This window comes from Malaclemys terrapin, chromosome 4 (assembly GCF_027887155.1).
Source record: "Malaclemys terrapin pileata isolate rMalTer1 chromosome 4, rMalTer1.hap1, whole genome shotgun sequence".
NCBI classification, from domain to species: Eukaryota; Metazoa; Chordata; order Testudines; family Emydidae; genus Malaclemys; species Malaclemys terrapin.
In genome coordinates this window covers 1,476,747-1,504,227 of record NC_071508.1, presented here as the reverse complement: position 1 = coordinate 1,504,227, position 27,481 = coordinate 1,476,747, and the positions used below count along the sequence as shown (strand labels likewise).

The 27,481-nt window shown below is 63.2% G+C and overlaps 2 protein-coding genes across 3 annotated transcripts; one reads left to right on the top strand and one right to left on the bottom strand.

The window, feature by feature from the left end:
• Positions 1-225: 225 nt before the first annotated feature.
• BICDL2 (BICD family like cargo adaptor 2) lies at positions 226-6,105 on the bottom strand. The gene is made up of 9 exons (XM_054026467.1): positions 5,782-6,105; positions 4,194-4,409; positions 3,559-3,675; positions 3,134-3,280; positions 2,864-3,046; positions 2,127-2,291; positions 1,874-2,004; positions 1,186-1,306; positions 226-699 (listed from the first exon to the last, which is right to left on the bottom strand). Exons 1-9 carry the CDS (start codon positions 6,052-6,054, stop codon positions 520-522), a joined length of 1,533 nt encoding a protein of 510 aa, XP_053882442.1. The 5' UTR covers positions 6,055-6,105; the 3' UTR covers positions 226-519.
• Positions 6,106-11,259: 5,154 nt separating this feature from the next.
• MMP25 (matrix metallopeptidase 25) lies at positions 11,260-26,640 on the top strand. Of its 2 annotated transcripts, none has more exons than XM_054027075.1 (10): positions 11,260-11,371; positions 13,217-13,349; positions 13,621-13,756; positions 13,906-14,201; positions 15,394-15,567; positions 15,744-15,840; positions 16,004-16,086; positions 16,835-16,957; positions 25,521-25,781; positions 26,130-26,640. In XM_054027075.1, the coding sequence occupies exons 1-10, from the start codon at positions 11,270-11,272 to the stop codon at positions 26,384-26,386; spliced, it is 1,662 nt and encodes a 553-aa protein (XP_053883050.1). In that variant the 5' UTR covers positions 11,260-11,269; the 3' UTR covers positions 26,387-26,640. The 2 variants fall into 2 exon arrangements, with proteins under 2 accessions (XP_053883050.1, XP_053883049.1); XM_054027074.1 differs by having other exon boundaries at positions 16,835-16,987; positions 26,130-26,639.
• The last annotated feature ends 841 nt before the right edge of the window (positions 26,641-27,481 follow it).

The window sequence follows — 27,481 nt, the reverse complement described above, 5'->3', positions numbered from 1 at the left end:
TATCCAACCACCCTCTGCTCCTCGTCCCCTGACTGCCCCCTCCTGGGACCCCCCGCCCATAACTGCCCCCCCGGGATCCCACCCCCTTATCCAACCTCCCCTGCTCCCTGTCCCCTGATTGCCCTCCTGACCCCTATCCACATCCCCGCCCCCTGACAGGCCCCCCGGGACTCCCACTCCCAACCCTCCCTGTTCCCCATCCCCTGACTGCCCCCCCCCAGAACATCCACCCCATCCAACCGCCCCCTCCTCCCTGACTGCCCCTCAGGACCCCTGCTCCCTTACCCAACCTCCCCACTCCCCGCCCCCTTTCCAGCAGCAGGAGCTCGCAGCCAGGACGCCCGACCAGAGCACGGCCCGGCTGTGGGGGAGGGGGGACAGCGGGGGAGGGGCCAGGGACTAAGCTCCCCAGCCGGGAGCTCAGGGGCCGGGCAGAACGGTCCCATGGGCCGGATGTGGCCCTTGGACTGTAGTTTGCCCATGTCTGCCCTAGAACCTCTAGAACCAGCCCCCAGGGTCTCAGCTTTTTTTGAAGCGCGATAGGAAGCTGGTGCCATTGGGGGCGCTGTTCCCGCGCCGAAAGAAAGGCGAGGTCTTGGCCTGCGCCGGGGTCCTGGAGGGAGTTGGGGGGGACGTGGAGATCCCTTCTTGCTGCCGCTGGAGCTTCAGTTGCTGCTTGATAATGAACTCCATGTCGTCCTGGGGGGGAAACGGGGGCACAGAGGTGAACATTGCCACAGGCTGGGGAGGGGACCCAGGAGTCCGGGTCACAGCCCCGGAGACTGTAGCAGCTGGGAATGGGACTTAGGGTCACTGTTCTGGGGGCTTTACCCACCAGGGTGGGACCCAGGAGTCCGGGTCACTGTGCTGGGGGCTTTAGCCACCAGGGTGGGACCCAGGAGTCCGGGTCACTGTTCTGGGGGCTTTACCCACCACGGATGGGATCCAGGAGTCCGGGTCACTGTTCTGGGGGCTTTAGCCACCAGGGTGGGACCCAGGAGTCCGGGTCACTGTTCTGGGGGCTTTACCCACCAGGGATGGAACCCAGGAGTCATGGTGATTCTAGCCACTGAGGTAGGAACCCAGGAGTCCGGGATACTGTTTAGGGCCTCTACCAGCTTGAAAGGGACTCAGAAGTCCTGGGTGAGGGGGGGGACCTTCCCGCTCCCCAGAGTCGTTACCCACCTGCCAACCCTCCAGTTCCTGGGACAGCGCCATCTTCTGGCGGATGGCTGCCAGCAGCTGTTGGCTCATGGAGTCCCGCTCCAGAGAGACCTGGGCCAGCTCCATCTCCATCTGGCCCTTCCTGCGGTGGGGGGGCCACAGGGGTCAGACCCAGCCCCCAGCCCTGCTCCCCTCCCCCCCCAACAGCCGCCCCCTCTAGCCCCATCTCCCCCGCTCCCCCCCGATCAGCCCCCCTCCAGCCCAGCCTGCCCCGTTCCCCTCCCCCCTCCAGCCCCCTCCCGCCCCATCTCCCCCACTCCCCTCCCCCCAATCACCCACCCACTCCAGCCCAGCCTGCCCTCCCCCTCCAGACACCTCCTTCCCTGTTCCCCTCCCCCAATCAAGCCCTCCCCTCCCGCCCCATCTCCCCTGCTCCCCTCCCCCACGATCATTCCTGTCTTCCCCCTCACATCCCCCCCCACCCCCCGTTGCCCCCCAGCCCTGTCTCCCTGGATACTGTCAGTTTGGGGGCAGTTCCCACGTGTGAACACAAGGGGTCTCTCTTCCCCAATGGTGCATGGTGCGGGGGGTGGGGAACGGGGCATGGGGCCTTTCCCCTCTAGGGGGCAGCGGCCCCGATCCGGCCCCGGGGGCGGGGGAGGGGGGGATTGGCTGGCTCGGGGGAGGGGCGGCGTGGGGGGGGTCTCACTTTATAATGGCTTCGTCCCGATCGGCCACGGCCAGTTTGAGGGTCTCGTCCCGGTCGCTCTCCTGGAAGAGGCGTCTCTGGCTCGCCAGCTCCCCCCGCAGACTGGCGAGCTGCACGTGTTGCAGGGTCAGCTGGGGGCAGAGAGAGGGGGTAGGGCAGGGAGAGCGCCCCCGGCTGGGGAGCCCCCCATACTCCCCATCCGGGATCCCGTTGTTTATGGCCTCCCACCCGGGGAGACCCCCCATACACTCACCTGGTCATGCAGGTTTTGTATCTCTACCTCTTTCTGTCTCAGCAGGTCTTGATCCAGTTGGGTCAGAGCCAAGACCCTTTTAGCATATTCGCCCTCCTCTTCCGACCCCCGGGCTGGGGTCTTTGGACCCCCAGGGGCAGCCTCAGAGACGGTCCTGGCCAGGGGCTAACCCAACACAAGAACAACAGCTTTGGCACTGAGATGCAGCCACCTCTGGGGTGCGGCGTGGGGGCTGTTTAGACAGGGACCCCCTCGCCCAGTGCTCAGAGGGGCAACTTCTAGGTTCCCAAAGGAGCAGGTTCTAGGTTCCCCAATGGTGGATGAATTCTGGGTAATTTCTATGGTTCCATGTCTGTCATCCACTTTGGGGGGTTCTAGGTATTTTGTGTATTGGTCAAGAAGGGGTTCTAGGTTCCTCAGCAACAATTGGGTTCTGGACGACTCAGACACCTCCGAAGAGGAGGTTCTTGGGTTCCCAACATTAGTTTGTTCTAGGTTCCTCAACAACCATTGGGTTCTGGGTGACTACGGCACCCCCAAAGAAGAGGTTCTTGGTTTCCCAACATTGGGTTTGTTCTAGGTTCCTCGGCATGGGGTGGGTTTCTGGGTAATGGCTAGGCTCACCAAAAGGGTGGGTTCTAGGTTTCCCAACAGAAGACTCGTGCCGGTTTAAGGGAGGGGAACATACCCCAGCCCAGACAAGGATGTTCGGACCCCCCAAGAGCCCTTCTGCTCACCTTAGCAGGCCCCCCGTTCTGCTCCGGGCTCCCCTCGCCGCTCTGCTCAATCTCCAACTGCAGGGAGGCGACCGAGGCATCTGAGTCGTGGAGACGAATCTCATCCGCCATCTCCTTCACCCGGCGCTGGAGCCACCTGTTGGAGACTCGGAGTTCCTCTGCCTCGGCCTGGAGCTGCTGGGCCTGGGAGGGGACACAAGGAACGAAGGGTTAATACAGCCCCCCCACCGCCGCCGAGCCTCCCCGCCACACGGCGCCTCCTGGCCGTACCCGCAGCTCCTTCTCGTGCACCTCCCGGCGCAGCAGCAGCAGGTTTTCGTGCAGTGTCTCCACCAGCCCCTGCACGGCCTCCATCTCCTCCCGCAGCTGCCGGGTCTGACGCTCCAGCTCCTGCCTCCGCTCCTGCAGCATCAGGTTCTGGGGAGCGAGAGACGGGTCAGAACCGGCGCCCCCTGGAGGGGAAAGGCCCCAGGTCCCATTCTCCCCCATCCCGTCCCCCCAAGCCAGCCAGTCCCCGCCCTGGGGCCGGACCGGAGCCAGCGCCCCCTGGAGGGGAGAGGCCCCGGGTCCCGTTCCCCACGGTGCCCCCTAGAGGAGAAAGGCCCCGGGTCCTCCCCCATCCCCTGAGCCAGCCAGACCCTGTCCCAGGGCGGGACAGAGCCGGCGCCCCCTGGAGGGGAGCGTGCGTATCTCACCTCGGCCTGCAGGCTCTGGGTCCGGGCCGCGTGCTCGGCGCTGCTCATCCCCAGGGTGCGATTCTCAACCCGCAAGGCCATCAGCTCGTCCTGCAGCTGCTGCTCCAGCTGGGAGGCCTGGGGTGGGGGGGCCGGACAGATGGACAGACGTACGGGGGGAGTGAGCTGGGGACGCAGCATCAGGGACCTGTCTGCACTGCGAGCTGGGAGGGATACGGGGGGCTCCCTGGGACCCGGCACTGGCCCTCTAAACCCACCCACTCGGGAAATCCCCCCCCTTCCCCCCCAACTCCTCCCCTCCCAGGATCCTGAACCGCTTAAGGGATTTCAGCCCAATAGGATCATGGGATACGGAGAGGATGTCCAGGCAGCCAGTACTACCCACTCCTCCCCTCCCCGCCCCGAGAACCCAGGAGGCCTGGCTCCCAGCCCCCCCGCCCCCACTCTAACCACTAGGCCCCACTCCCTTCCCAAGGAACCCAGGCATCCTGGTTCCCAGCCCCACCCCCCGCTCTGACCACTTGCCCCCACTCCCTTCCCAAGGAACCCAGGCGTCCTGGCTCCCAGCCCTGCCCCCCCTGCTCTGACCTCTAGGCCCCCCTCCCCTCCCAAGGAACCCAGGCATCCGGGCTGACCTGACTTAGTTGCTCGGCCAGACGCTGGTTCTGCTCCGACAGCTCCTGCGCGACTTGGGAGCTCTCCCGGCTGGTGTCCTGCTGCTCCAGCCGCTGGTGGCCCAGCTGGGCTCGCAGGGCCGCCAGGTCCCCCTCCAGCTCCGCCCCCCGCGTCTCCCACTCGGCCACCTCCGACTCCAGCCGCCGGCGCAGCTCGTACTTCTCCTGCTCCAGCCTCTGGGGGTGGGGGAAGGGGTGAGACCAGCCCTGGGCAGCCCCCGCAGCCCTCTGCCCCAGACAGGAACCGCCCCGTGCCCCATTCCCTGCCCCCCTGAGCCAGCCGGTCCCCCCAGGCCGGATCGGGGCCGGCGCCCGCCAGACAGGAACCGCCCCGTGCCCCATTCCCTGCCCCCCTGAGCCAGCCGGTCCCCCCAGGCCGGATCGGGGCCGGCGCCCGCCAGACAGGAACCGCCCCGTGCCCCATTCCCTGCCCCGCTGAGCCAGCCGGTCCCCCCAGGCCGGATCGGGGCCGGCGCCTGCCAGACAGGAACCGCCCCGTGCCCCATTCCCTGCCCCCCTGAGCCAGCCGGTCCCCCCAGGTCGGATCGGGGCCGGCGCCCGCCAGACAGGAACCGCCCCGTGCCCCATTCCCTGCCCCCCTGAGCCAGCCGGTCCAAGCCCTGGGGTCATCCTGGGCTCCGGTACCGGCTGCGCCCCTGGGTGGTGCTGCCGGCCGGACCAGTCGGACCGGGTGCCGGGGGGCGTCGGCCCCAGCCAGGCAGGGAGGGGGGTAATTATGGGGCAGATGAGAACGAGAGCAGGGGAGCGAAACCGAGCAAAGGAGGGCGAGAGGGTGAGTCACCGGGGGGGAGCGGAGGAGAGAAAGTCCCAGGGACCAGCCCCCCCTGCAAGCCAGGAAGAGTGTGCGGTGATACCAGGTGGGGGTGGGGCTGGGAGCCTGGATGCCTGGGTTCTCTCCCGGCTCTGGGAGGGGAGTGGGGGCTAATGGTTAGAGCAGGGGGGGCTGGGAGCCAGGACTCCTGGGTTCTCTCCCGGCTCTGGGAGGGGAGTGGGGGCTGGTGGGTTAGAGCATGGGGGGCTGGGAGCCAGGACTCCTGGGTTCTCTCACGGCTCTGGGAGGGGAGTGCGGTCTGGTGGGTGAGAGCAGGGGGGGCTGGGATCCCGGACTCCTGGGTTCTCTCCCGGCTCGCGGAGGGGAGTGCGGTCTGGTGGGTGAGAGCAGGGGGGGCTGGGATCCTGGACTCCTGGGTTCTCTCCCGGCTCGGGGAGGGGAGTGGGGCTGGTGGTTAGAGCAGGGGGGGCTGGGAGCCTGGACTCCTGGGTTCTCTCCCGGCTCGGGGAGGGGAGTGGGGGCTGGTGGTTAGAGCAGGGGGGGCTGGGAGCCCGGACTTCTGGGTTCTCTCCCGGCTCGGGGAGGGGAGTGGGGGCTGGTGGGTTAGAGCAGGGGGGCTGGGAGCCAGGACTCCTGGGTTCTCTCCCGGCTCTGGGAGGGGAGTGGGGTCTAGCGGGTTAGAGCAGGGGGAGCTGGGAGCCCGGACTCCTGGGTTCTCTCCCGGCTCGGGGAGGGTGTGGGGCTCCGGGGTCTCACCTCCAGGGCGCCCGCGTGGTCCCGGGCCAGCGCCTGGCAGCGCCCCCGCAGCTCCTCGTTCTGTTCCAGCAGCATCTTGCCCAGCTCGGCGGCCAGCAGCACGTCCTGCTCCTTGCGCTGCAGCAGCACCCCCAGGTCCTCGGGCTCGGGGGCCCCGGGGCCCCCCCGCCGCTCCGTGGGGAAGGGGTAGAAGCCCTCGCCCAGCGCGGGGGGCGTCGGCAGCAAGGGGGGGCCCCGCGCCTCCTCCTCGGGGGGCGGCGGGGGGGCTGACATGGATGGGGGGGGCCGGACGCCTGGGCTCTACCTGCTCAAAGAGGGAGGGGGCGGGTTTCTGCCCGCTAGGAAGGGGGGGGGTCAGGACTCCTGGGTTCTCTTCCCCTCTGGATCGGAGCAGCAGGTGCCCAGGGCTCAGTTCCTGTTTATTTCCTGATTCCTCCCCCCCCCGCCCCAAAGGGGCTGGCCCAGGTGAGCAACTCCTGCCACACCTCCGCTGGCTCTGCTCCATTCCCTCCTTCCTCCCCCGCTCCTTCCTCCCTCCATCCCTCCTTCCTCCCTCCTCCGACCCTGCTCCCTTCCTCCTTCCTCCCCGGCTCCATCCCTCCTTCCTCCCCTCCGCTGGCTCTGCTCCATTCCCTCCTTCCTCCCCCGCTCCATCCCTCCTTCCTCCCCTCCGCTGGCTCTGCTCCATTCCCTCCTTCCTCCCCCGCTCCTTCCTCCCTCCATCCCTCCTTCCTCCCTCCTCCGACCCTGCTCCCTTCCTCCTTCCTCCCCGGCTCCATCCCTCCTTCCTCCCTCCCTCCTCCTCCGGCCCTGCTCCATCCCTCCTTCCTCCCTCCTCCTCCACCAGCCCTACTCCCATCCCTCCTTCCTCCCCTGCTCCATCCCTCCTTCCTCCCCTCCTCCTCCGCCAGCCGTACTCCCATCCCTCCTTCCTCCCTTCCTCCTCCTCCGGCCCTGCTCCATTCCCTCCTTCCTCCCCTGCTCCATCCCTCCTTCCTCCCTCCCTCCTCCTCCGGCCCTGCTCCATCCCTCCTTCCTCCCCTGCTCCATCCCTCCTTCCTCCCTCCCTCCTCCTCCGGCCCTGCTCCATCCCTCCTTCCTCCCTCCTCCTCCACCAGCCCTACTCCCATCCCTCCTTCCTCCCCTGCTCCATCCCTCCTTCCTCCCCTCCTCCTCCGCCAGCCGTACTCCCATCCCTCCTTCCTCCCTTCCTCCTCCTCCGGCCCTGCTCCATTCCCTCCTTCCTCCCCTGCTCCATCCCTCCTTCCTCCCTCCCTCCTCCTCCGGCCCTGCTCCATCCCTCCTTCCTCCCCTGCTCCATCCCTCCTTCCTCCCTCCCTCCTCCTCCGGCCCTGCTCCATCCCTCCTTCCTCCCTCCTCCTCCACCAGCCCTACTCCCATCCCTCCTTCCTCCCCTGCTCCATCCCTCCTTCCTCCCCTCCTCCTCCGCCAGCCGTACTCCCATCCCTCCTTCCTCCCCTGCTCCATCCCTCCTTCCTCCCCTCCTCCTCTGCCAGCCGTACTCCCATCCCTCCTTCCTCCCTTCCTCCTCCTCCGGCCCTGCTCCATTCCCTCCTTCCTCCCCTGCTCCATCCCTCCTTCCTCCCTCCCTCCTCCTCCGGCCCTGCTCCATCCCTTCTTCCTCCCCTCCTCCGGCCCTGCTCCATCCCTCCTTCCTCCCTCCCTCCTCCTCCGGCCCTGCTCCATCCCTCCTTCCTCCCCTGCTCCATCCCTCCTTCCTCCCTCCTCCTCCGCCAGCCGTGCTCGATCCCTCCTTCCTCCCTCCTCCTCCGCCAGCCCTACTCCCATCCCTCCTTCCTCCCTCCTCCTCCGCCAGCCCTGCTCCATCCCTCCTTCCTTCCTCCCCTCCTCCAGCCCTGCTCCATCCCTTCTTCCTCCCTCCCTCCTCCGCCAGCCCTGCTCCATCCCTGAAATCCACAGCCCCAATCCCCCCAGATATCTGGCTTCCAGCCCCGAACCCCTGTCCCTTCACGAACAACCACAAACATGACCTGACCCCCCAAACATGTCCTAAATTCCCCCTCCTGCCCCCCCACATCGCCCTGCCCCAATGAAACCTCCAAATCCCCCCTGGCCCCACACATGAGCCCCCAAATGCCCTCCCAGATACCTGCTCCCAGCCCCCACAAAGCCCCGACCAACTCCCAGGCCCCCAAAGCGCTCAGCCAGGCCCCCCAACACGGCCCCCAGCCCCCCACCTCCAGCCCAGTCCCCGACCTGCCTCAGCCCCCTCCCCCCCGGCCCTGCCCTGCCAGCGCCCAGTCCATTAGTGGGGTCCCCTGGGTGCCCGCCAGCCGCGTCCGGGAAGCGACTGCATTAGGGGAGCGATCGATGGGAGCCGGCAGGGGGGGGGGGGGACAGGTGTGAGGGGGGCGACCCAGAGCCGCCGGGCGCTGTCCTGGGGCTGGAGGGGGGCTGGTGCCCCCCAGAGGGGAAGGGCCCTGAGCCCCAACATGTCCCGACGGCTTCACCTGCCTCATACCCCTCCCCCGATACCCCTCTCCTGCCTGTATACCCCTCCCCCGATACCCCTCCCCCGATACCCCTCCCCCATCTGTATACCCCTCCCCGCCTCATACCCCTCCCCCACCCATCCACCCCTCCCCTCCTCATACCCCTCCCCTGCCTTATACCCCTCCCCACGATACCCCTCCCGGCCTGCGTAGCCCTCCCCCACCTGTATACCCCTCCCCGCCTCATACCCCTCCCCCGATACCCCTCCCCCGCCTGTATACCTCTCCCCCGCCTGTATACCCCTCCCCCGCCAATGCACCCCTCCCCCTCCTCATACCGCTCCCCCGCCTGTACACCTCCCCCGATACCCCTCCCCCATCTGTATACCCCTCCCCGCCTCATACCCCTCCCCCGATACCCCTCCCTGCCTGCGTAGCCCTCCCCCACCTGTATACCCCTCCCCCTCCTCATACCCCTCCCACACCCAGATACCCCACCCCCACCTATACACCCCTCCCCATCCTGATACCCCTCCCACACACTCCCTGCCCCCGCAGCCACACTTACCTCCCCCCGTTCCCCTCCGGGCGTTGGGGGCGATGGGGTAACTAGCGCAGCTCCCACATCCTGTTGTTCTCCCGGTGTTGCCGAAAGCGGCTGTTGGGTAAACCCAAGGCCCAGTCGCAAACCTGCAAAAACGCTGCAACCCCGGCGCTGGGGGGGGGGGAGTGGGGACTAGTGGTTAGAGCGGGGGGGCTGGGAGCCCGGACTCCTGGGTTCTCTCCCGGCTCTGGGAGGGGAGTGGGGGCTAGTGGTTAGAGCAGGGGGGGCTGAGAGCCAGGACTCCTGGGTTCTCTCCCCAGCTCTGGGAGGGGAGTGGGGGTTTGGTGAGTTAGAGCAGGGGGGGCTGGGAGCCAGGACTCCTGGGTTCTCTCCCCAGCTCTGGGAGGGGAGTGGGGGCTGGTGGGTTAGAGCAGGGAGGGCTGGGAGCCCGGACGCCTGGGTTCTCTCCCGGCTCTGGGAGGGGAAGGGGGTCTAGTGCGGGGGCGGGGGGAGTTTGGTCTCATTGCCTTTCCCTTGTTCCCATCAGCCTCGGGCTGGGGTATTTTTATCCCCAGTAATCATTTTGGAGCCGCTGGCCCTGAGCTCCCTGCAGCCTCCAGCCTCGTAACTCGGGGAAACCTTCTTCCCAACACACTGGGGATGGGGGCCAGGGCTGGAGAAGTCAGGGAGACACCCCCCCCCCTTGGGATGGGGTGGAGGCTGGGCACACGGGGCCCCTCGCCGATGCAGCTGGCTCTGGGGGGGGCTGGGCACAAGGGGACCCCTCGCCCGGCACTGGGATGCAGCTGGCTCTGGGGAGAGGCTGGGCACATGGGGACCCCTCACCCAGCCCTGGACACAGTCTGGTGGTCTCCGGCCCCTGGGGCTGTGGGGAAGAGGACGGAGCTGGATGGCAGAAGGGGGGGAGGGGTCCCTGCCTTTGATCTGCCCGGCCCGGGGTTAATTTCCTGGCAGAAGAGCCTGGAAGTGGGGGGGGGGGTCAGAGACAGCCGGGGGGGCCTCCCCTCCCTCTCTGCTGGCTCTGCCGTCTTTAGAGGGCGCTCCCAAGCTGGGGAGCAGGGGGTGGGCATGGATCGAGGGGGGACTGGGATGGGAGTGGGGGGATTTGGGGCTGGGGAAATGGGGGAGGGTGTGGGGGGATTTGGAGGGAGCTCAGGCTGTGGGAAGCTCTAGAGGGTTTGGGGAGATTGGGGGCTGGGTAGGGGAAGCTGGGGGGCTAGAGGCAGTTCTAGGTGTTTGGGGTGTTTGGGGGGAGCTGGGGGGCTGGAGGCAGATCTAGGGGACTGGGTTGTTTGGGGGCCTGGGGACAGATCTAGGGGGCTGGGGTGTTTGGGGGGCTGGAGCCAGATCTAGGGGGCTGAGGTGTTTGGGGGCCTGGGGACAGATCTAGGGGGCTGGGGTGTTTGGGGGGCTGGAGCCAGATCTAGGGGGCTGGGGTATTGGGGGGCTTAGGCAGATCTAGGGTGCTGGGGTGTTCGGGGTGAGTTGGGGGCTCGAGGCAGATCTAGGGGGCTGGGGTGTTTGGGGGCCTGGGAACAGATCTAGGGGGCTGGGGTGTTTGGGGCCTGGGGACAGATCTAGGGGGCTGGGGTGTTTGGGGGGCTGGAGGCAGATCTAGGGGGCTGGGGTGTTTGGGGGCCTGGGGACAGATCTAGGGGGCTGGGGTGTTTGGGGGGCTGGGGACAGGTCTAGGGGGCTGGGGTGTTTGGGGCCTGGGGACAGATCTAGGGGGCTGGGGTGTTTGGGGGCCTGGGGACAGATCTAGGGGGCTGGGGTGTTTGGGGGCCTGGGGACAGGTCTAGGGGGCTGGGGTGTTTGGGGGGCTGGAGGCAGATCTAGGCGGAGGGGGTATTTGAGGTGACTTGAGTATGGGGAGAATGTCGGGTGCAGCAGAGGGGGCACCTGGCCCTTTTAAGGGGCATGGTCTGTGGGACCCTCCATGTGACCCCCGCCTGCCGGGTGCTGGTGGGGGCAGCCGGGTGTGACGGGAGGAAATAGAGGGAGATTAGTGGGGAAGGAGTGGGGGGATCAAAGCAGCAGGTGTGGGGGGGTGTTTCCTCCAGGGGGGCAGAGCGGCTAATTGGGGTCGGGATCTGAGAGCGAAAGAAACAGACCCCCCCCCCAATTCCCCCCTCCCCCCGCCGGCTCTGCGACCTGCTGACCGAATCCCCCAACCCCGAGCCTGGGGGGAGTTTGGAGAGAACCCAGGAGTCCTGGCTCCCAGCCCCCCCCCTGCTCTGACCCACCAGCCCCCACTCCCCTCCCCGAGCCAGGGAGAGAACCCAGGAGTCCGGGCTGCTGTGTGTGGATTGATGCAGGCTGGGGCGGAGCCAGACGGGGGGGGGGGGGGGGGGGGGGCTAGTATATAGGGCAGACGAGCTCGCTGGGCAGCATCACATCCTCAGCGCCCCCTGGGGTGGAGAGAGCCCCCCCCCGCCCTCCCCGCGTGATGCTGCGGCTCCCGGCCCTATGGCTCGGGCTAGGGACCCTGCTCTGCCTGCCCCACAGCCCGGCCGGCCGGCCCAGCACCCAGCGGCTCAGCAAGGGCGTGGTGAGTGCCCGGACGCCTGGGTTCTCTGGGAGGGCAGTAGGGTGGATGAGGGGAGCCAGGACACCTGGGTCCCCTGGAAGGGCAGGGGGAGCCGGGACGCCTGGATCCCCTGGAAGGGCAGTAGGGTGGGGGAGGGGCGCCGGGACGCCTGGGTCCCCTGGAAGGGCAGTAGGGTGGAGGAGGGGCGCCGGGACGCCTGGGTCCCCTGGAAGGGCAGTAGGGTGGGGGAGGGCAGCCGGGACGCCTGGGTCCCCTGGAAGGGCAGTAGGGTGGAGGAAGGGCGCCGGGACGCCTGGGTCCCCTGGAAGGGCAGTAGGGTGTGGGAGGGGAGCCGGGACGCCTGGGTCCCCTGGAAGGGCAGTAGGGTGTGGGAGGGGCGCCGGGACGCCTGGGTCCCCTGGAAGGGCAGTAGGGTGGAGGAGGGGCGCCGGGACGCCTGGGTCCCCTGGAAGGGCAGTAGGGTGGAGGAGGGGCGCTGGGACGCCTGGGTCCCCTGGAAGGGCAGTAGGGTGGAGGAGGGGCGCCCCTGTCTCTGCCAGATGCTCTGGGCCGGGAATCGACCGGCGGTTCGAGTCACTCCTCACCGCAGGCGCCGGCAGACTGGAGGCGAGAAACCCATTAACTCCTGGCTGCTTCCTCTCCCCTCCCCCCTCCCCCGGGAGAGACCCACTGGATCCCAGATCCCCCGGGATCCAATCCACGACCCTGCCCGGGTTGGCTCCCAGCAGCCACACACCCCTCGGGATCCGGTCTGCTTCCGCCAGTCACCTGGGAAAGGACCGACTGGATCCCACAGCTGCGGGTAGATCCCAGTGGATCCTGCTTCCACCTGCCTCGGCAGAGGGATTGGCTAGGTCCCATGTTTATTTGCTGCCCTAGGTGATCCGCTGGGTGGCTGCTTTGTTTGGCTCTTGTGGGGATCTCCTAGATCCCACCATATGAGGGATCCCCTCCGTGTCCAAATGGTCAAGGGGATCGACTCGATCTGATCTGTATCATGGGTGGGATCAACTGGATCCCAGCGCTTATTGCCTGGCTCTGTGGGGAAGATCCCCTTGATCCTGTACCCCGCACGCCACCCCCTGGGAAAGCCCCAATGGGTCCCAGACCCCAGTGGGGAGAATCGACAAGATCCCGCTCACCTCCATCGGGTCACATTGCCCCCTGACTCCCGTGGCTGGGATCAACTGGATCCAACAACCCCCCAATCCCGGGTCTGCCTCGGAGCGTGGACCCACTCAATCCCGCCTTCTCCCATATTGTTTGCGCCTTGGGAGGGATCTGGTGGATTCGAGTGGGTCTCCGGTGGGTGGATCGATCGGTCTCTGGTGGGAAGGATCCATCGACTCTCAGCTGTCAGATCCCAGCTCCGGGTGCAAGGGACCCTGCTTGGGTCAGGTTTTTTTTTTTGGGGAGGGGTGTCGATTGGTTCCCAGGATTCCCGAGTGATCCTTCTCTCTGGGAAGGGATCCACTAGGTCCCGTCCCCCTGTGCCTTGCAACTGGGCCGGGTCATTCACCCCGTTCCCTTCCCCGCCCCCCATCCAGCAGCAAGCTGGGGTTGGGGGGAGGCAGAGGAAATGGGGGGGGGGCAGGGAAACCCGGGGGCGTCTGTTTGATCTTCGCTTGCCTCTGGCTGAACAATGGGAGCTCTGAGCCCACGACCGGATGGGGGGGTGCAGGGAGCGAGAGCCCCCCCACAGTACCCCTCCCTCTCCCCACAGCGCCCCTCCCTCTCCCCACAGTGCCCCCTGCTGGGAGAGGCCAGGACTGGAGTAGCTGGGAGCTGCCCCCTTCTCTCAGGCTTTTAACCCTTTCCTTGCTATCCCCCCCGCCTGTCCCCCAGGACTGGCTGACCCGCTACGGGTACCTGCCCCCCCCAGACCCCATGCAGGCCCGACTCCAGACCGAGGAAGGGCTGCAGGACGCCGTCAGAATGATGCAGAAATTTGCGGGACTGCAGGAGACGGGAATTCTGGGTAGGTGTGGCAGGACGCCTGGGTTCTCTTCCTGGGTAAGGAAGGGGAGTGGGGTCTAGCGGTTAGAGCGAGGGGGCTGGGAGCCCGGACTCCTGGGTTCTGTCCAGGCTCTGGGGGGAGAGTGGTGTCTAGTGGTTAGAGCGAGGGGGGCTGGGAGCCCGGACTCCTGGGTTCTCTCCCGGCTCTGGGAGGGGAATGGGGTCTAGTGGGCTAGAGGGTGGGGAGAGCTGGAAGCCAGGATGCCTGGGTTCTATCCCTGCTCTCTCTGCAGACGACAGGACCCTGGTGATGATGGACCAGCCGCGCTGCTCCCTCCCTGACATCATCGGCACCTCGGAGCTGATGCGCCGGCGGAAGCGTTACGCCCACAGCGGCAGCGTCTGGCCTGTCAAGGAGCTGACCTGGAGGTGAGTGCCGGACACCTGGGTTCTTTTCTTGGTTTTCTCCTCTCTGGTCCCATTTTCTCCTTCGCCCCCTTGTTCTCCTCTCGCCCTCAGTCTCGTCTTCTCCCCGGTTTCTCATTCCCTCCTTTTCCTTCTCGCCCTCCCCCCGGCAGGGTCCGTTCCTACCCCCAGGCCTCCAGCCTGTCCCAGGACCTCGTCCGCACCCTGCTTTTCTACGCCCTGCAGGCCTGGGGCAACGCCTCGGCCCTGACCTTCCGCGAGGCGCCCGGCGCCGGCGCCGACATCCTGGTGGATTTCAGCCGCTCCTTCCACGAGGACGGGTACCCCTTTGATGGGCCGGGCAGCACCCTGGCCCACGCCTTCTTCCCTGGGGAGCACCCCATCTCCGGAGACACCCACTTCGATGACGAGGAGACCTGGATCTACGACCCCCAGGCCAAGCAGCAGGGTCAGCAGGGAGGGGGGGGGTTAGCAGGGGGCACTGTGGGGCAGGTAGTGGCGTGGGGGGCTTCAGGTGGCTCTGTGGGGTGGGGAGCATCCTGGAGGGCAGTGGGGGGCAGCAAGGGGCACTGTGGGGTGGGTAGTGGTGTGGGGGGTAGGGGGGAGAAGCTACCCACCCCACAGTGCCCCCTGATTCTCCCCCCTGCCCCCCACACCACTACCCGCCCCCCGGCACCCCCTGCGGTGTGGGAGGAAGCAGGGGGCACTATGACTAGGTAGCAGTGTGGGCAGGGCAGCAGGGTCGCTGTGGGGCGGGAAGCGGTGCGGGGGGCAGCAGGGGGTACCGGGGGGCAGGTAGCAGCGTGGGGGCAGTGGGCGGCAGCGTGGGGTGCTGTGGGGCAGGTAGCGATGTGGGGGTTAGTGGGGGGAAGCAGGGGGCGTTGTGGTGTGGGTAGCAGCACGGAGGCAGTGGGGAGCAGCAGGGGAAACTGGTGGGACAGGTAGCGGTGTGGAGGGAGTTGGGGGCACCGTGGGCCAGGCAGGGCCCGGGGAGGCTGCAGGGGGCGCTGTGGGGCGGGTAGCGATGTGTGGGGGCAGCAGGGGGCGTTGTGGGGTGGGTAGCAACGTGGGGGGCAGCAGGGGGCGCTGTGGGGTGGGTAGCGGTGTGGAGGCAGTGTGGGGGAAGTAGGGGGTGCTGCGGGGCGGATAGCGGCGGGGGGGCAGCAGAGGGTGCTGTGGGGTGGGTGGCAGTGTGAGGGGAGTGGGGGGCATCAGGGGGCGTTGTGGGGTGGGTAGCGGTGTGGAGGCAGTGTGGGGGAAGCAGGGGGTGCTGTGGGGTGGGTAGCGACGTGGTGGGGCAGCAGGGGGCATTGTGGGGTGGGTAGTGATGTGGGGGGCATCAGGGGGTGCTGTGGGGTGGGTAGCAACGTGGGGGGGCAGCAGGGGGCATTGTGGGGTGGGTAGTGGTGTGGAGGCAGTGTGGGGGAAGCAGGGGGTGCTGTGGGGCGGGTAGCGGCACGGGAGGAATGGGGGGCAGCAGGGGACGTTTTGGGGGGGGGTAGCGACGTGGGGAGCAGCAGGGGGCGCTGTGGGGCAGGGAGCAGCGTGGAGGCAGTGGGGGGCGCTGTGGGGCGGGTAGTACCGGGAGGGGGGGCGTAGTGTCTCTCTTTCACTGTCATCCTCCCACCCCCTCCCCCCAGGTGCCGGCACCGATCTCTTCGCCGTGGCGGTTCACGAGTTCGGTCACGCCCTGGGCCTGGCCCACTCCTCCACCAAGGAGTCCATCATGATGCCCTATTACCAGGGCCCTGTGGGGCTGCCCCACCTCTACCAGCTGCCCCCCGATGACGCCCTGGGCATCCAGACCCTGTACGGTGAGCAGTTTCCCTCCTCCCCGTCCTCTTCTCTTCCTCCGCTGATCCTTTCCCCTTCTCTCGTTCCTTCCCGCTTCCATCCCTTCTTCCCAGGCCTCGTTCCTTCGTTCGTCAGTTATTGGCTCGTTGATTCTTTCCCCTTCGTTCGTTCACTCCCTCGTTCTCGCCCCCTCCAGGGAGGAGACGACTTCGCCCGGGAGAGGATTCGCCAGCGCGGCCCATCCCCACCCAGCCCCGCATCCCCAGTCTGCCACCCCACAGACCCACCCAGCAGTGAGTATCGGCTCCCTGGCCCCACGTCCCTTCTCCCCTCCTGCCTGCCCCCTTCCTCCTTCACCCCGTTGCTCCCCACTGCACTGAGCCTCCTTCCCCCCCGTGCCTGCCGGGGCCGTCCAGCGCACCCCATTTGTGTTGGTCTGTCTGTCTGTCCCCGCAGGCCCCGCCCGCCGGCTCCCGATCGCTGTCAGGCCCATTTTGACGCCATCGCCAACATCCGCGGGGAGGTTTTCTTCTTCAAGAGTGAGTCGCTTCCCCCCTGCCCCGCAGCCTGATTTCATGTGGCAGGGAGTCCCGTGGGTTAACCCCCCCCCCCCCGGGTCTCCTCTCAGAGGGGCATCACGGGAGTCGGTTCAATCTCATTATAATCCCATGTAGCATGGAGTCCCATTGGGTAACAACACCTTTTTGTAGCAATCTCACTCTGATTTCATGAGGCAGGGAGTCCCACCGGCTAACGGTGCATGGTTTGGCATGGCTCGGATTCCCCTTGGCACCACTGTTTTCTGGGCATCTGTCAAACTGGTCTCTTGGTTAGCAGCACAACCTAATTAGGGCACATTTCCTGTGGTGGGGATTTCAGCGAGTTACAGGTGTGTTTTTTTGATGTTGGTCATAGTCCAACATCCAGTGGCAGGAAGTGAAAAGAATCGTTGCAAATTTGTGGTTAATATTTTTGTAGCTCATTGTACATTTCCTGGGGGGGGGAGTTCCGCAGATGAATGCAATTTCTCCACAGCCCCAGGGGGAGGGGGGGCTGTTTCTTGGAGGAGGCTTGGGGAGGGGAGAGTTTGGCAGGATAACAGCCCCTCTATGCCGCCTGCAATGGGAGGTTGCTCTGGAGGGGTGTCCCACAGGCTAAGTTCACTTGAATGTCCAAATTCATGTAGCGTGGAGTTCCATAGGGTAACACCGCTTTCTGAGCCCTTTGGGCAGTGGGAGGAGGTCATTCATGCCCCCCCCTAATGTCTGGGTCCCCCCTCCCTGACAGAGAAGCATTTCTGGAGGATGCAGCCAGCCCGTAACCTGGTTTCCCTGGAGCCAGCGCAGACGCAACGCTTCTGGATGGGGCTCCCCCCGGATTTTGGGGCGATCGATGCCGTCTATGAGCGAAGTAATGACAGCAAAATCATCTTCTTCATTGGTGAGGGGGGGGTGACCCCCACATTACACCTCGACCTCCTTCTATCTCCAGCCTGGCCCACATAACGCTGTATCCCATAAACCCTTCAAAAATCCCATATGACCACACAGCCTGCCCCCACAATGTAGCACTGCACCCCATAACCCTCCTAGCCTGACCCCTATAGCCCCCCCAGCCTGCTCCACTGCACCCCATAGCCCCCAGCCTGCCCTGTATAACAGCACCCATAGCCCCCCCCACCCCCCCCGATGGGATTCCCAGGGTGCAGCCTGGGAGTGGGGTATCGCTAACTCTCCAGCCTGGGCCGTCTCTCACAATGCAATGCCAGTGACATGCAGCAAACCCCTCCAGGCGCTGCGATCACTTAGCCGCCAGCCTGTGGAGCCCCACGCCCGGCTAGATTGCATGAATGCTCCCAGAGCCGCTCCTGAATCACACCGAGAGGCACCAGCCAATTCCCCAGCTCCCAGCCTTGCACCCCAGAAATCTTCCACCCGACACTGAGCTCAACTTGCTTAGTTCCCCTCTTCGTCAGAGGCGAGGGGACACGCCCAGCCTTTGTAACCCGAGCTGAGATTCCCCCGAGCGCTTCGACCCGAAACCACTGCTCTAGATACAGCGCAAACGTGTGTAGTCACGACAGGAAGACAAGAGTTTGATGAGACGTCGCAGGCGCTGGCAAACCGCAAACTCCAGCTACTGCAGCTCCACGGCGCGCTGGGGTTCTTTCTCCTCGGTGCAGTTTGTGCAACGCTAAGCTGGAAACTGCACCCCCCCACTCGCTCGGCTTTCTGCTTTTTCTGTTCCTCCTTCCCGGTCCCCAAACAAGCAACCGGAAAATAACCAACCGGCTCTCGGCTGTTCCCAGCCACCGCACTTAAAGCCTCTCTTAAAATCTCCACACCAGTGTAGGAAGCGCAAATCTCGCTCGGTACGACAAGCTGTGCATTTCACCCCACTCGCTGCGGCACTGTTGTCAATACACCGGCTGGATTCCCTCCCCGCCTGGGACCAGTCTCCCCAGGTCAAAGTCTGTGTCTTCCAGCCCAGCTTCCAGGTCTTGAGATGGGGAAGGAGAGAGGCCAAGTGATGATCCCTCCGTCCCTCCTTTAGACTTTCTTCCAGCTGCTAGAAAGCTCCTGGCTGGGACTCGGGGTTGAGCAGCCCCCGTTGGGTCCATGGCCTCCCCAAGGAGTCCCTTGGAGAATGGATTCTTCTCGAGGGGCCGTCACCACCCGTCTGGCCAGAGACAGCTGCTCCTTTGTCGCTCCTGAAAGTCTGCTTGTGGGGGTCCCAACCTCACAATGTATTTCAGTCACACACATGGAGCAAAACTTCCTAACTCCCCATCCAGTGCCAGCTCACACCATCCAACAGGGAGTTCATGTTCAGCAGATCAGGACTTTTAAAACCATCCCTTACAAGGCAGGCTTTGTACAACCCCCATCACCCTCACCTCACAGTGGTGAACACGGGGTTGGTTCCCAGGGTACGCAATCACACCTCCGCCCTCTGCAGGGGTGTGAATCACTGACTAATGCGGAGGCTGTGGGCTCAAGGTCCACTTTAGGTTTTGACCATACAACTCCCAAGCGTTGCTAAATATTGTGGTGTTACCCACAGGTGCCCTTGCAAAGTCTGTTAACACTTCGTGGCTCCTCTCCGGTGATCTCACAAGCTAGTGTGTGTGTCTTCCCTGGGTGGGTAGAGAACATCTCTATATAGATCTGTGTTAACCAAACTCTTTATCACAGCTCAGTCTTTGCTAGTATCTTGGTCAGATCTGTTTAGACAGTGTGGTTTGCTCAATACCCATCGTGTCTCTGAACTCCTCCGCGAGCCTCAGCATTGGCTCCATTCCTGGGCTTTTTCCCTTCAGCGGAGTCCTCCATCCGCTCATCGCCGTGGGGCCGCGGGGGATGTCAGGGGACTTTGCGTGTTGGCTAACCCCCTGCGGCGCTGTCTCTCATCCGCAGGGTTATGCACATGCAAATATTCCACCTATTAAGTAAGTTCTTGCCAAACAACATGCTATTAAACTAAGTTTTCTTTTACATCTTTTAGGCTCTTCCCTTTCTCTAAAGGTGATGGGAATATCAGGACAGGATTGTGTTCCTAACAGCCCAAGAGCACCGTGTCACTAGTCTGAAATGTACAAATGTAACCGTTCACTTCTCAGCTTCCTCTGCTCTTAGCCAAAGGCCTCGGCCTGTCCCAGGGCGAGACGGCTCTGACCCGATTCTCTCTTTTCTATCTCTGACTAGCTAAACGATAAACAGAGACCTACATTCTTAAAGTCTAGGCCTTTGCAGGCAGGTCTGCCTATCTCTATCCTAACCCCCTTTCCCTGCGGGTCCCAGCAGAACACTCCTTCTTGCTGGGGGGGGGGGGGAGGAAATCATTACCAATTAGCACGTCAGTGGGGATATCGTCACCACTCCCACCTTTAATTCCCTTTCCAGCCCACCAGTTCCCATGTGCATTTTGGCCGAAGGCACAAGAATCCTGCCACCTCCTCCTAACGAAAGCTCTGCCGTCCGTCCCGGCTGCCTGCCACCTTCCTGAATTACACTCTGCACCCGTATCTTCCCATATCCCCTGCCACTGACCCTGACCACCTTGATGGGCTCCGGGTTTGGTTCTGCAGAGCCTAATCCCCCAAACCTGTCTGATGAGGGACAGGCGCCCGAGGGGCAGTGACGTTAACACTGCCGGCTTCCTCCTAGCCCAGGGCGTTTCGTCTCAGATGCTCAGTGGAATTACGCTGATAGCACCTTCTGGGCTCTTCTCTTTCCACAGGAGATTTGGGATGGGGGTGAGAGGAATGGCTTTGGGGAGGTGTGTGCCCAGCCTCCCAGACACCCTCTTTCTTCCCAGGGGTAAAGTGGACCCCCCCTTCTGGGACGGGTTGGACCCCCCTTCCGGGATGCCACCTGATGTACTGGGGTTTCACTGAGCCCCTCCTGCTCCACCAGCCTGGGTTCCCTCCCCCTGTTTTGCTGAATTAGGCTCTCTGGCCTCTTGCAGCCCACACACACACACACACACACACGTAGGGCCACACCCCGCTGCAGACACAGACTGAAGTCGGCTCTGTGTGAGAGGATTCCCCCAGCACTCACGTGCACACCCCTTTTGGGGAATAAACCCCAAATAATACTGTCTGGCGCTGTATAGACAAATCTGGACAGTGCAAGCTCATAAAAATTCACCCTCTCCCTCAATGTGAAGAGAGATGTGCACTGCTTCTCCCCGCCCCCATTACAAATGGCACAAACTGGGTTTAATAATAAACAAAACAAGTTTATTACCTATAAGAGGCAGATTTTAAGTGATTACAAGGGACAGCAAACAGAACAAAGCGGATCATTGAGCACATAAAACAAAACATGCAAACGAAGCTCGATTCACTAAAGAAACAGGTTACAAAATGTAACTCCTCGGGCTAAATGTTGAATTAGGCGGGATGCAGAGTTGCTGTCGCTCAGAGTTCCAGTTATTTCTTCTTACAGCCTGGCCCCCTGTCTCAGCCTGGACTCACCCCTGCCTTTCCCCTCAGGTTCGTTCCCTTGTCCCTCCAGGTCCTTTCAGCAGTCCCTCTTCTTGGGTAGGTCATGGAGGAGAATCCCGATCAACTCCCTCCCCAGCCCTTAAAAAGGATTTTCCTAAGGCTGGAATCCTTTGATCCCAGGGGAAAAGCACCAGCCGTATGCAAGGGGGTATTTTGCATCAGGTGACGTTATCACCTGACCTTGCAGTGTCAAAGCAGCATCCCAGGAAGCACCTCACTAAGGTGGGAGATTAGTGTCTCCAGAGCTCTCGTGTCCTCCTTAAATGGCCCCTTGCGGCTGATTGTCTGGTGGGCGCCCCCCCAGGTACACTCACAGTTGTAATTGTTACACAGTCGATATCCCTAAGTCCAGCTACCGGAATGATACGTGCATACAAATTAGATAATCACATTCCGTAAATCAGAACCTCTCCAATGATCTCTCGCATGAGCCATCTTGCATCGACTGTATCTCAGTTATGCCATATTCCGATCAGAGCCATCTTTCTCTGAACACTGGGGTGTGAGATCAGCCCCTGCTTCCCACTGGCTTTCAGTCCCTCTCTGTGCTTTACTCGCATAGACGCCGGGTCCGCCGAAAGGCGGCGGCGAGAGATGCCGTCTCCTCCAGAGGCTGCACATTTTGTCCCATAGACACCGCGTCACATCATCTTTACATACGCTCGGGAAATGCAGATCAAACGTTGCTTCAAAACGTTCAACCCCTTTTCCCCTCACTCATCACCCGGTTTGCACCCTGTCCCCATCCCGGCCTCTTCTTCGGATTTCTAAACTTCGCCTGCTACGTGTCAGGTGGAGTCTGAAATCACTTTCAAACCGTGTCTTTGAATTTACAGGGATGGGACGCAGCCTGAGCCGGCATTTCATGGACTCTGTTCAGAGCGTTGCCGGTTACCTTTGCAATGCGGGCGGGGCTCTACTGCATCACACACAGGGCATCGGAAGAAGTGGGGTTTTACCCACGAAAGCTTATGCCCGAAGAAATCCGTGAGTCTCTAAGGTCTCATCACACACAGCCTCTCAAAAGCAGTAAAATATTCGGTGCCATCATCTGTCTCCTTGTCTGCGGGACACGACGGTTCCCATGGATGGATGTTTGGAGAGGAGGGAATCTGTGGGGCGGGAAGGGTCTGGTTCTGCTTTTCTAGCAAGTCCAATAGACGTCTCTCTCTCTCTCTCTCTCTCTCTTTCTTCAGCATCTTCGGCTTGCAGCTCTATTGAGGGGCGGCGAGTTATATGGGCCCGTGGTGCCCGGGCTCCAGCAAATTCAGGGCCCCCGGGGCCCGGTTCCACCAATGTTCGGGGCTGGGTCTTTCCCCCGGCCCTGCCTGCTACGCCCGCGCACCTCCTCCACCAAGCATCTCCTCCCCCACGCGTCCCTGCCTGCCCCGGGCGGCTGTCCCCTGCAGCTCCCTCGCTGACCACTGCCGGCTACAAGTCTGGGGCCACCCCCTTCTCTTCCCCTTGGGGCAGCGCCTTGGCTAAGCTGTGGGGCACAGTGCTGTGTCCATTTCGATACTGCAGCAAGATCAGGAATAAGGAAACTCCTTTCTTGACTCCCATCGTAATCCCGTATCCTGCAAACCTCATTCAGCCCCTGGAGTCACTGGGGTTCCTGCTCCTAGTGTGAGTTTATTTCGAAGCTTTTTTGTCTTTTTATCATTTTTAATTTTCACAGTGGTGGGAAATTATTGTGGGGGGGTCAGATCAGTTTTTAATGACAGTAAAGTTGAGATTCAAAGCGTTCAAGGCTGTGAAGACACAAACAGAGAGACAAGGTGCGGGAGGTAATATTTCTGTTTGGACCAGCTTTGGTTGGTGAACGAGACAAGCCCTTTGGAGCTCCGCAGACCGGAGAAGAGCTCGGGGAATTCGAAAGCTTGTCTCTTTCGCTAACCAACGTGGGTCCAATTAACGATATTACCTCCCCCACCGTGTGGCTCTTGTATCCCGGTACCAACATGGCCCCAACAAACCAGCACAAACCACTACGTGTCACCACCACATGTCAAGAGCTACAAAATAACGATCCGAAAACCCGCAGGGACCTGTTGATTTCACTCTTCGTTCCCTGTCCACGTGTAACCAGCCCAGCTCCGAAGTTTCTCTCACTGAATTTTGACTCTAACAAGTTCTCAAGCAGCGTTTTTCTTGCTTTCCCGAGCTGTGAGTAATGTAATGGTTACGGACGGAAATATCTATGGATTTGGGTGTATAGTGAAATCAACAACAGCTAATTTCTAAGTTATCCACAGACAAAACCCTGGAGTTTTCACTACAGCCCCCCCAGCACCCACCGACTTCAACTCAAAGGTGCCAAAATACAAGTTCGCCCAGGGCACCATTTTCCTTAAGCCGGCCCTGCGGCTGCTGCCCCGGCAGAGGTGCAAGGCAGCCCCTCCCCCACCCGACAGACGACTTCCAGGGGGCGGCTGGGATAGGGGACCCCCCTCCCTGGAGCATGCTGCTGCCGGTGGGGAGAGGGCTGGGGGAGTCCTCATCTCTGGCCCCCCCGACCTAGCCCCGGGGCAGCCTCACACCCGCACCCCCTCCCGCACCCCCTCCTGCACCCCAAATCCCTTCCTGAACCCCCTCCTACACCCCAACCCCAGCCCAGCCCAGAACCCGCACCCCTCCTGCACCCAAACTCCCTCCCAGAGCCCACATGCGGCACCCAAACCCCCTCCCATACCCCCTCCTGCACCCCAACCCTCTGTCCCAGCCCAGAGCCTGCACCCAGCACCACAAACCCCTCCTGCACCCCAACCCCCTCTTGCACCCCCTCCTACACCCCAACCCCATCCCAACCCCCTCCCACACCCTGCACCCCAACCCCCTCTTGCACTCCCTCCTACACCCCAACCCCGTCCCAGCCCAGAGCCCCCTCAGAGCCTGACCCCAGCACCCAAATTCCCTCCCAGAGCCCACATGCAGCACCCAAACCCTCTCCTGCACCCCCCCTCCCACATCCCAAACCTCTGTCCTAGCCCAGAGCCTGCACCCAACCCCCTCCCAGAGCCTTAGGCAGGTGTGGGGGATGGGGGTGGCGGGACTTGGACCCATTCTGAGCAGGGCCGGCTCCAGGGTTTTTGCCGCCCCAAGCAGCCCCCCCCCCCCCCCCAAAAAAAAAGCCGCGATTGCGATCTGCGGCACTTCGGTGGCAATTCGGCGGGAGGTCCTTCGCTCCGAGCGGGAGTGAGGGACCCTCCACCGAACTGCCGCCGAATAGCTGGACGTGCCGCCCCTCTCCGGAGTGGCCGCCCCAAGCACCTGCTTGCCAAGCTGGTGCCTGGAGCCGGCCCTGGTTCTGAGCACCAAAAATGCTACAAACCTGCCGCCCCGGCCCTATTGCCGGGTGAAGTGCTGGGCCAACCCCTCGGCTTGTTCCCGGGCCCCTCGGTCCAGCTCTGTGTGCGGCTTCCCCTTTGGCCTTTCTGCTTCCCTCTCGGAGCTCGCTGGTAACCCCCACCTCCAGCTGCTGCGCTCCACGGCGCGCTCGGTTCCTTCTCCTCGAGGCGGTTTGTGCAGCGCTACACCGGGAACTGCACCCCCCTCGCTCGGCTTTCTGCTTTCTCTGTTCCTCCTTCCTGGGCCCGAAACCAGCGACCGGCCTCTCAGCCACCGCACTTAAACCTCACTTAAAATCTCCACACCAGTGTAGGAAGCGCAAATCTCGCTCGGTACGACAAGCTGTGCGTTTCACCCCACTCGCTGCGCCACTGGGACCCCCGGGGTGCAGCCCGGGGCTGTGGGACAGCCGTGCCCCTGAACTCTCCAGCCTGGGCCGTCTCTCACAATGCAATGCCAGTGACACGCAGCAAACCCCTCCAGGCGCTGCGATCACTCAGCCGTCAGCATGTGGAGCCCCACGCCCAGCTAGATTGCATGAATGCTCCCGGGAGCGGCACCAGCCAAACCCCCCAGCCTTGCACCCCAGAAATATACCGTCCGACACTGCTCCAGACTCCCTTGGACAGTGCAAGCTCGTTAATTAGTTCATCAGAGGAAAGTGGACACGCACCGGCCTTTGTAACCGGAGCTGAGATTCCCCCGAGCACCTCAACCAAAACCCCACTGTTCTAGGTAAAACATCAGACAGGTTCATTAACGACAGGAAGACGAGTTTCTAAGTGATGAGAAGTCGCAGGCGCACGTCCAAATTCCACAGCCTAAACAGGATTTGAACCAAGCTGTCTCTGACCCTAAAGAATGGTCCAGGCAGTACGTCGGCTGGATTCCCTCCCCGCCTGGGACCAGTCTTCCCAGTTCAAAGTCAGTGTCCTCCAGCCCAGCTTCCAGGTGTTGAGATGGGGAAGGAGAGAGGCCAAGTGATGATCCCTCCGTCCCTCCTTTAGACTTTCTTCCAGCTGCTAGAAAGTTCCTGGCTGGACTCGGGGTGGAGCAGCCCCGTTGGCTCCATGACCTCTCCAAGGAGTCCACGAAGAACCGATTCTCCTTGAGGGGCCGTCACCACCCATCCGGCCAGAGACAGCTGCTCTCTTGTCGCTCCTGAAAGTCTGGTTGTGGGGTTCCCAACCTCACAACGTATTTCAGTCACACACACGGAGCAAAACTTCCTAACTCCCCATCCAGTGACAGCTCACACCATCCAACAGGGAGTTCATGTTCAGCAGATCAAGGCTTTTAAAACCATCTTCACAAGGCAGGCTTTGTACAACCCCCATCACAGTGATGCATAGGGGGGTTCCCGGGGTGCGGTTTTGAGATAGAGTGTCAGACCCCCCACAGCCTGATCTCCCATAAACCCCCCAGCTTGTCCCACAGAACACTGCACCCCATAACCACCCCAGCCTGCCTCCTACTCCCAGCCTGCCCTACATACCACTGCACCCCATAACCACCCCCAGCATGCCCCTCTGCATCCAATAACCCCCCAACGTGACTCCCCAGCCTGCCCCCCACTCCGCCGCCCTCCATACTGACTCTCCACCCTCTCCACAGGGCAGCATTTCTGGGTCTTCACTGATACCCGGGTGGATCCAGGGTCTCCCCGCCCCATCACCGACCTGGGGCTGCCCCAGGGGGTCACAGTGGAGGCGGCCTTCGTCTGGGGGCACAACGGCAAGACCTACCTCTTCGAGAGCTCCCACTACTGGCGCTTCGACGACCGAGCTGGAAACGTGGAGCCTGGGTACCCCAGACCGTTGACCCTCTGGAAGGGGGTGCCCCCTGGGCTGGATGACATCATCAGCTGGAACGATGGTAGGTGGCATTCCCAGTGGTGGGGAGTTCCCCAGGTTAACAGTGCTCCTCCAGCAGCGTTTCAAGTGGCAAGGAGTTCCCCAGGCTAGCAGAGTTTCTCTGGAAGCATTCCCAGTGTGGGCGGGAGTCCCCTAGGCTAACAATGCATCAGCGGCAGTTTTCCCAGTGGCAGGCAGTTCCCCAGGCTAATGCTGCTGCTCAGGAGGGCCTCCTTTGCTAACACCGAGCTGGGCAGCCTGGTGTCAAGCTCCCTCTTGTGGCACAGAGTGGTATTGCGGTGCCACCCGTCTGAAGTGACCCCTGCAGTGAGTGCCCCGTTTCTCATCTCTCTCGCTCTCTCCTCTGCAGGAAGCACCTACTTTTTCAAGGGCACCCAGTACTGGCGGTTTCTGGGGGGCAGCGTGGAGGCCGAGAGTGGGTACCCCAGGTCAGCCCCCCAGGACTGGATGTACTGCCAGGGCTCCCCCACTGCATCGCCGGCCCCAGGGCCCCGGGGAAGAAGCGGGGAGCCTGGAGGTGGCCAGTGTCTCTGCAGTGGGGCTCTGCCGGGCCCCCTGCCGGCCTTCCTGACTTGGACCCTGGCTCTGGCATGGGCCCTGCGGTGACATCTGCCGTGCTGCGCCGATGCACTTTACGCCCCACCATATCCCACCGCTGGCACCAGAGGGCAGCTGTGTGCACAGAGGCGGTTGTCTGTGTGCAGTATCCCACTTCTGCCACCAGAGGGTGCAGCATGCCCAGGCGAACAGGAGAGTGTGTGTGTGTGTGTGTGATGTCTGTCAGAGTTATTGCTTGCTTGCCCCGTTTGCTGGGTGACTGTGCTGGGGGAGAAGGGGGCACCGCAGGTTAATGGGGAGGCCGGGCCGGGGGGCAGCGAGGGGAGGGGGATTGAGGGGAGCCCGTGAAATTGTATGACCCAGAGTTTTCTAATAAAAGCCAATGGAAACAGCTGGCTGGTGTCTGGATGGGGGGGGGTTGGACTGGGGGCACATGGGGAGCCAGGAGGGGGGCAAATGGCAGAGCTGGGCCAGCTGGTGGGTGTGAGTGCAGGGCCCGCTGCACTGCCCACCCCCCTCCCCCCACACCCACATCTCCCCATCCCTATCCCCCCAATCTCCTCCAACCACCCATCCCCTCCATCCCCCGTCCCACACCCTGATCCCTGCCCTCCTCCCCCATTCCCCACCCCTCCAACCACCCATCTTGCCCCACACACACCCCTGCCCCCAGCCAGCCGGAGAACCCATGGATCCTGCTCGAGGTGCTAAAATCTGTCTTGGGCAGGGGGTCTTTTTGTTTTGTTTATTCTGGGGGGGGCACACTTGCTGGGAGGGGCACTGGGGAAAGGGGGTTCAGGCACATTAAGTGGCGGGGAGATAGGGAGATGGAGGGGAAGGACAGGCCAGTAGGAAGAGGCAGAGAACAGGGCCTGAGGTACCCATGGGCATGCCAGGATCGGGGAGGGGGGGTCTGAGCCAGGATACGGGGCTGGGTGGAGCTGAACCAGGCCCCAAGAACTCACTGGGGTGAGGAGCTGAGACCAGGCGCTCTCGCTGCATGTCCTGGGCTCTCCAGGAAAGGCTCATTCCCATGCTTCGAGCCCGACTGAATCTCCGCGCGGGGGGGGGGGGGAGAGCAGGTCAAAGTGGGGCGCAGCTGGGGCCCCCCAGGCCTCGATTGCTGGGGGTCTCGCTCATTTT

Bases quoted from the DNA above. Each gene is read 5' to 3' on its own strand.
- BICDL2 (XM_054026467.1), bottom strand. From the start codon at position 6,054: ATGTCAGCCCCCCCGCCGCCCCCCGAGGAGGAGGCGCGGGGCCCCCCC. The intron at 3,281-3,558 runs GTGAGATACGCA...CTCGCTCCCCAG, and splicing joins CCCAGAGCCTGCAGGCCGAG to AACCTGATGCTGCAGGAGCG. The intron at 3,047-3,133 runs GTACGGCCAGGA...GTCCCCTCCCAG, and splicing joins TGCACGAGAAGGAGCTGCGG to GCCCAGCAGCTCCAGGCCGA.
- MMP25 (XM_054027074.1), top strand. From the start codon at position 11,270: ATGCTGCGGCTCCCGGCCCTATGGCTCGGGCTAGGGACCCTGCTCTGC. The intron at 13,350-13,620 runs GTAGGTGTGGCA...CTCTCTCTGCAG, and splicing joins GCAGGAGACGGGAATTCTGG to ACGACAGGACCCTGGTGATG. The intron at 14,202-15,393 runs GTCAGCAGGGAG...CCCTCCCCCCAG, and splicing joins CCCCCAGGCCAAGCAGCAGG to GTGCCGGCACCGATCTCTTC.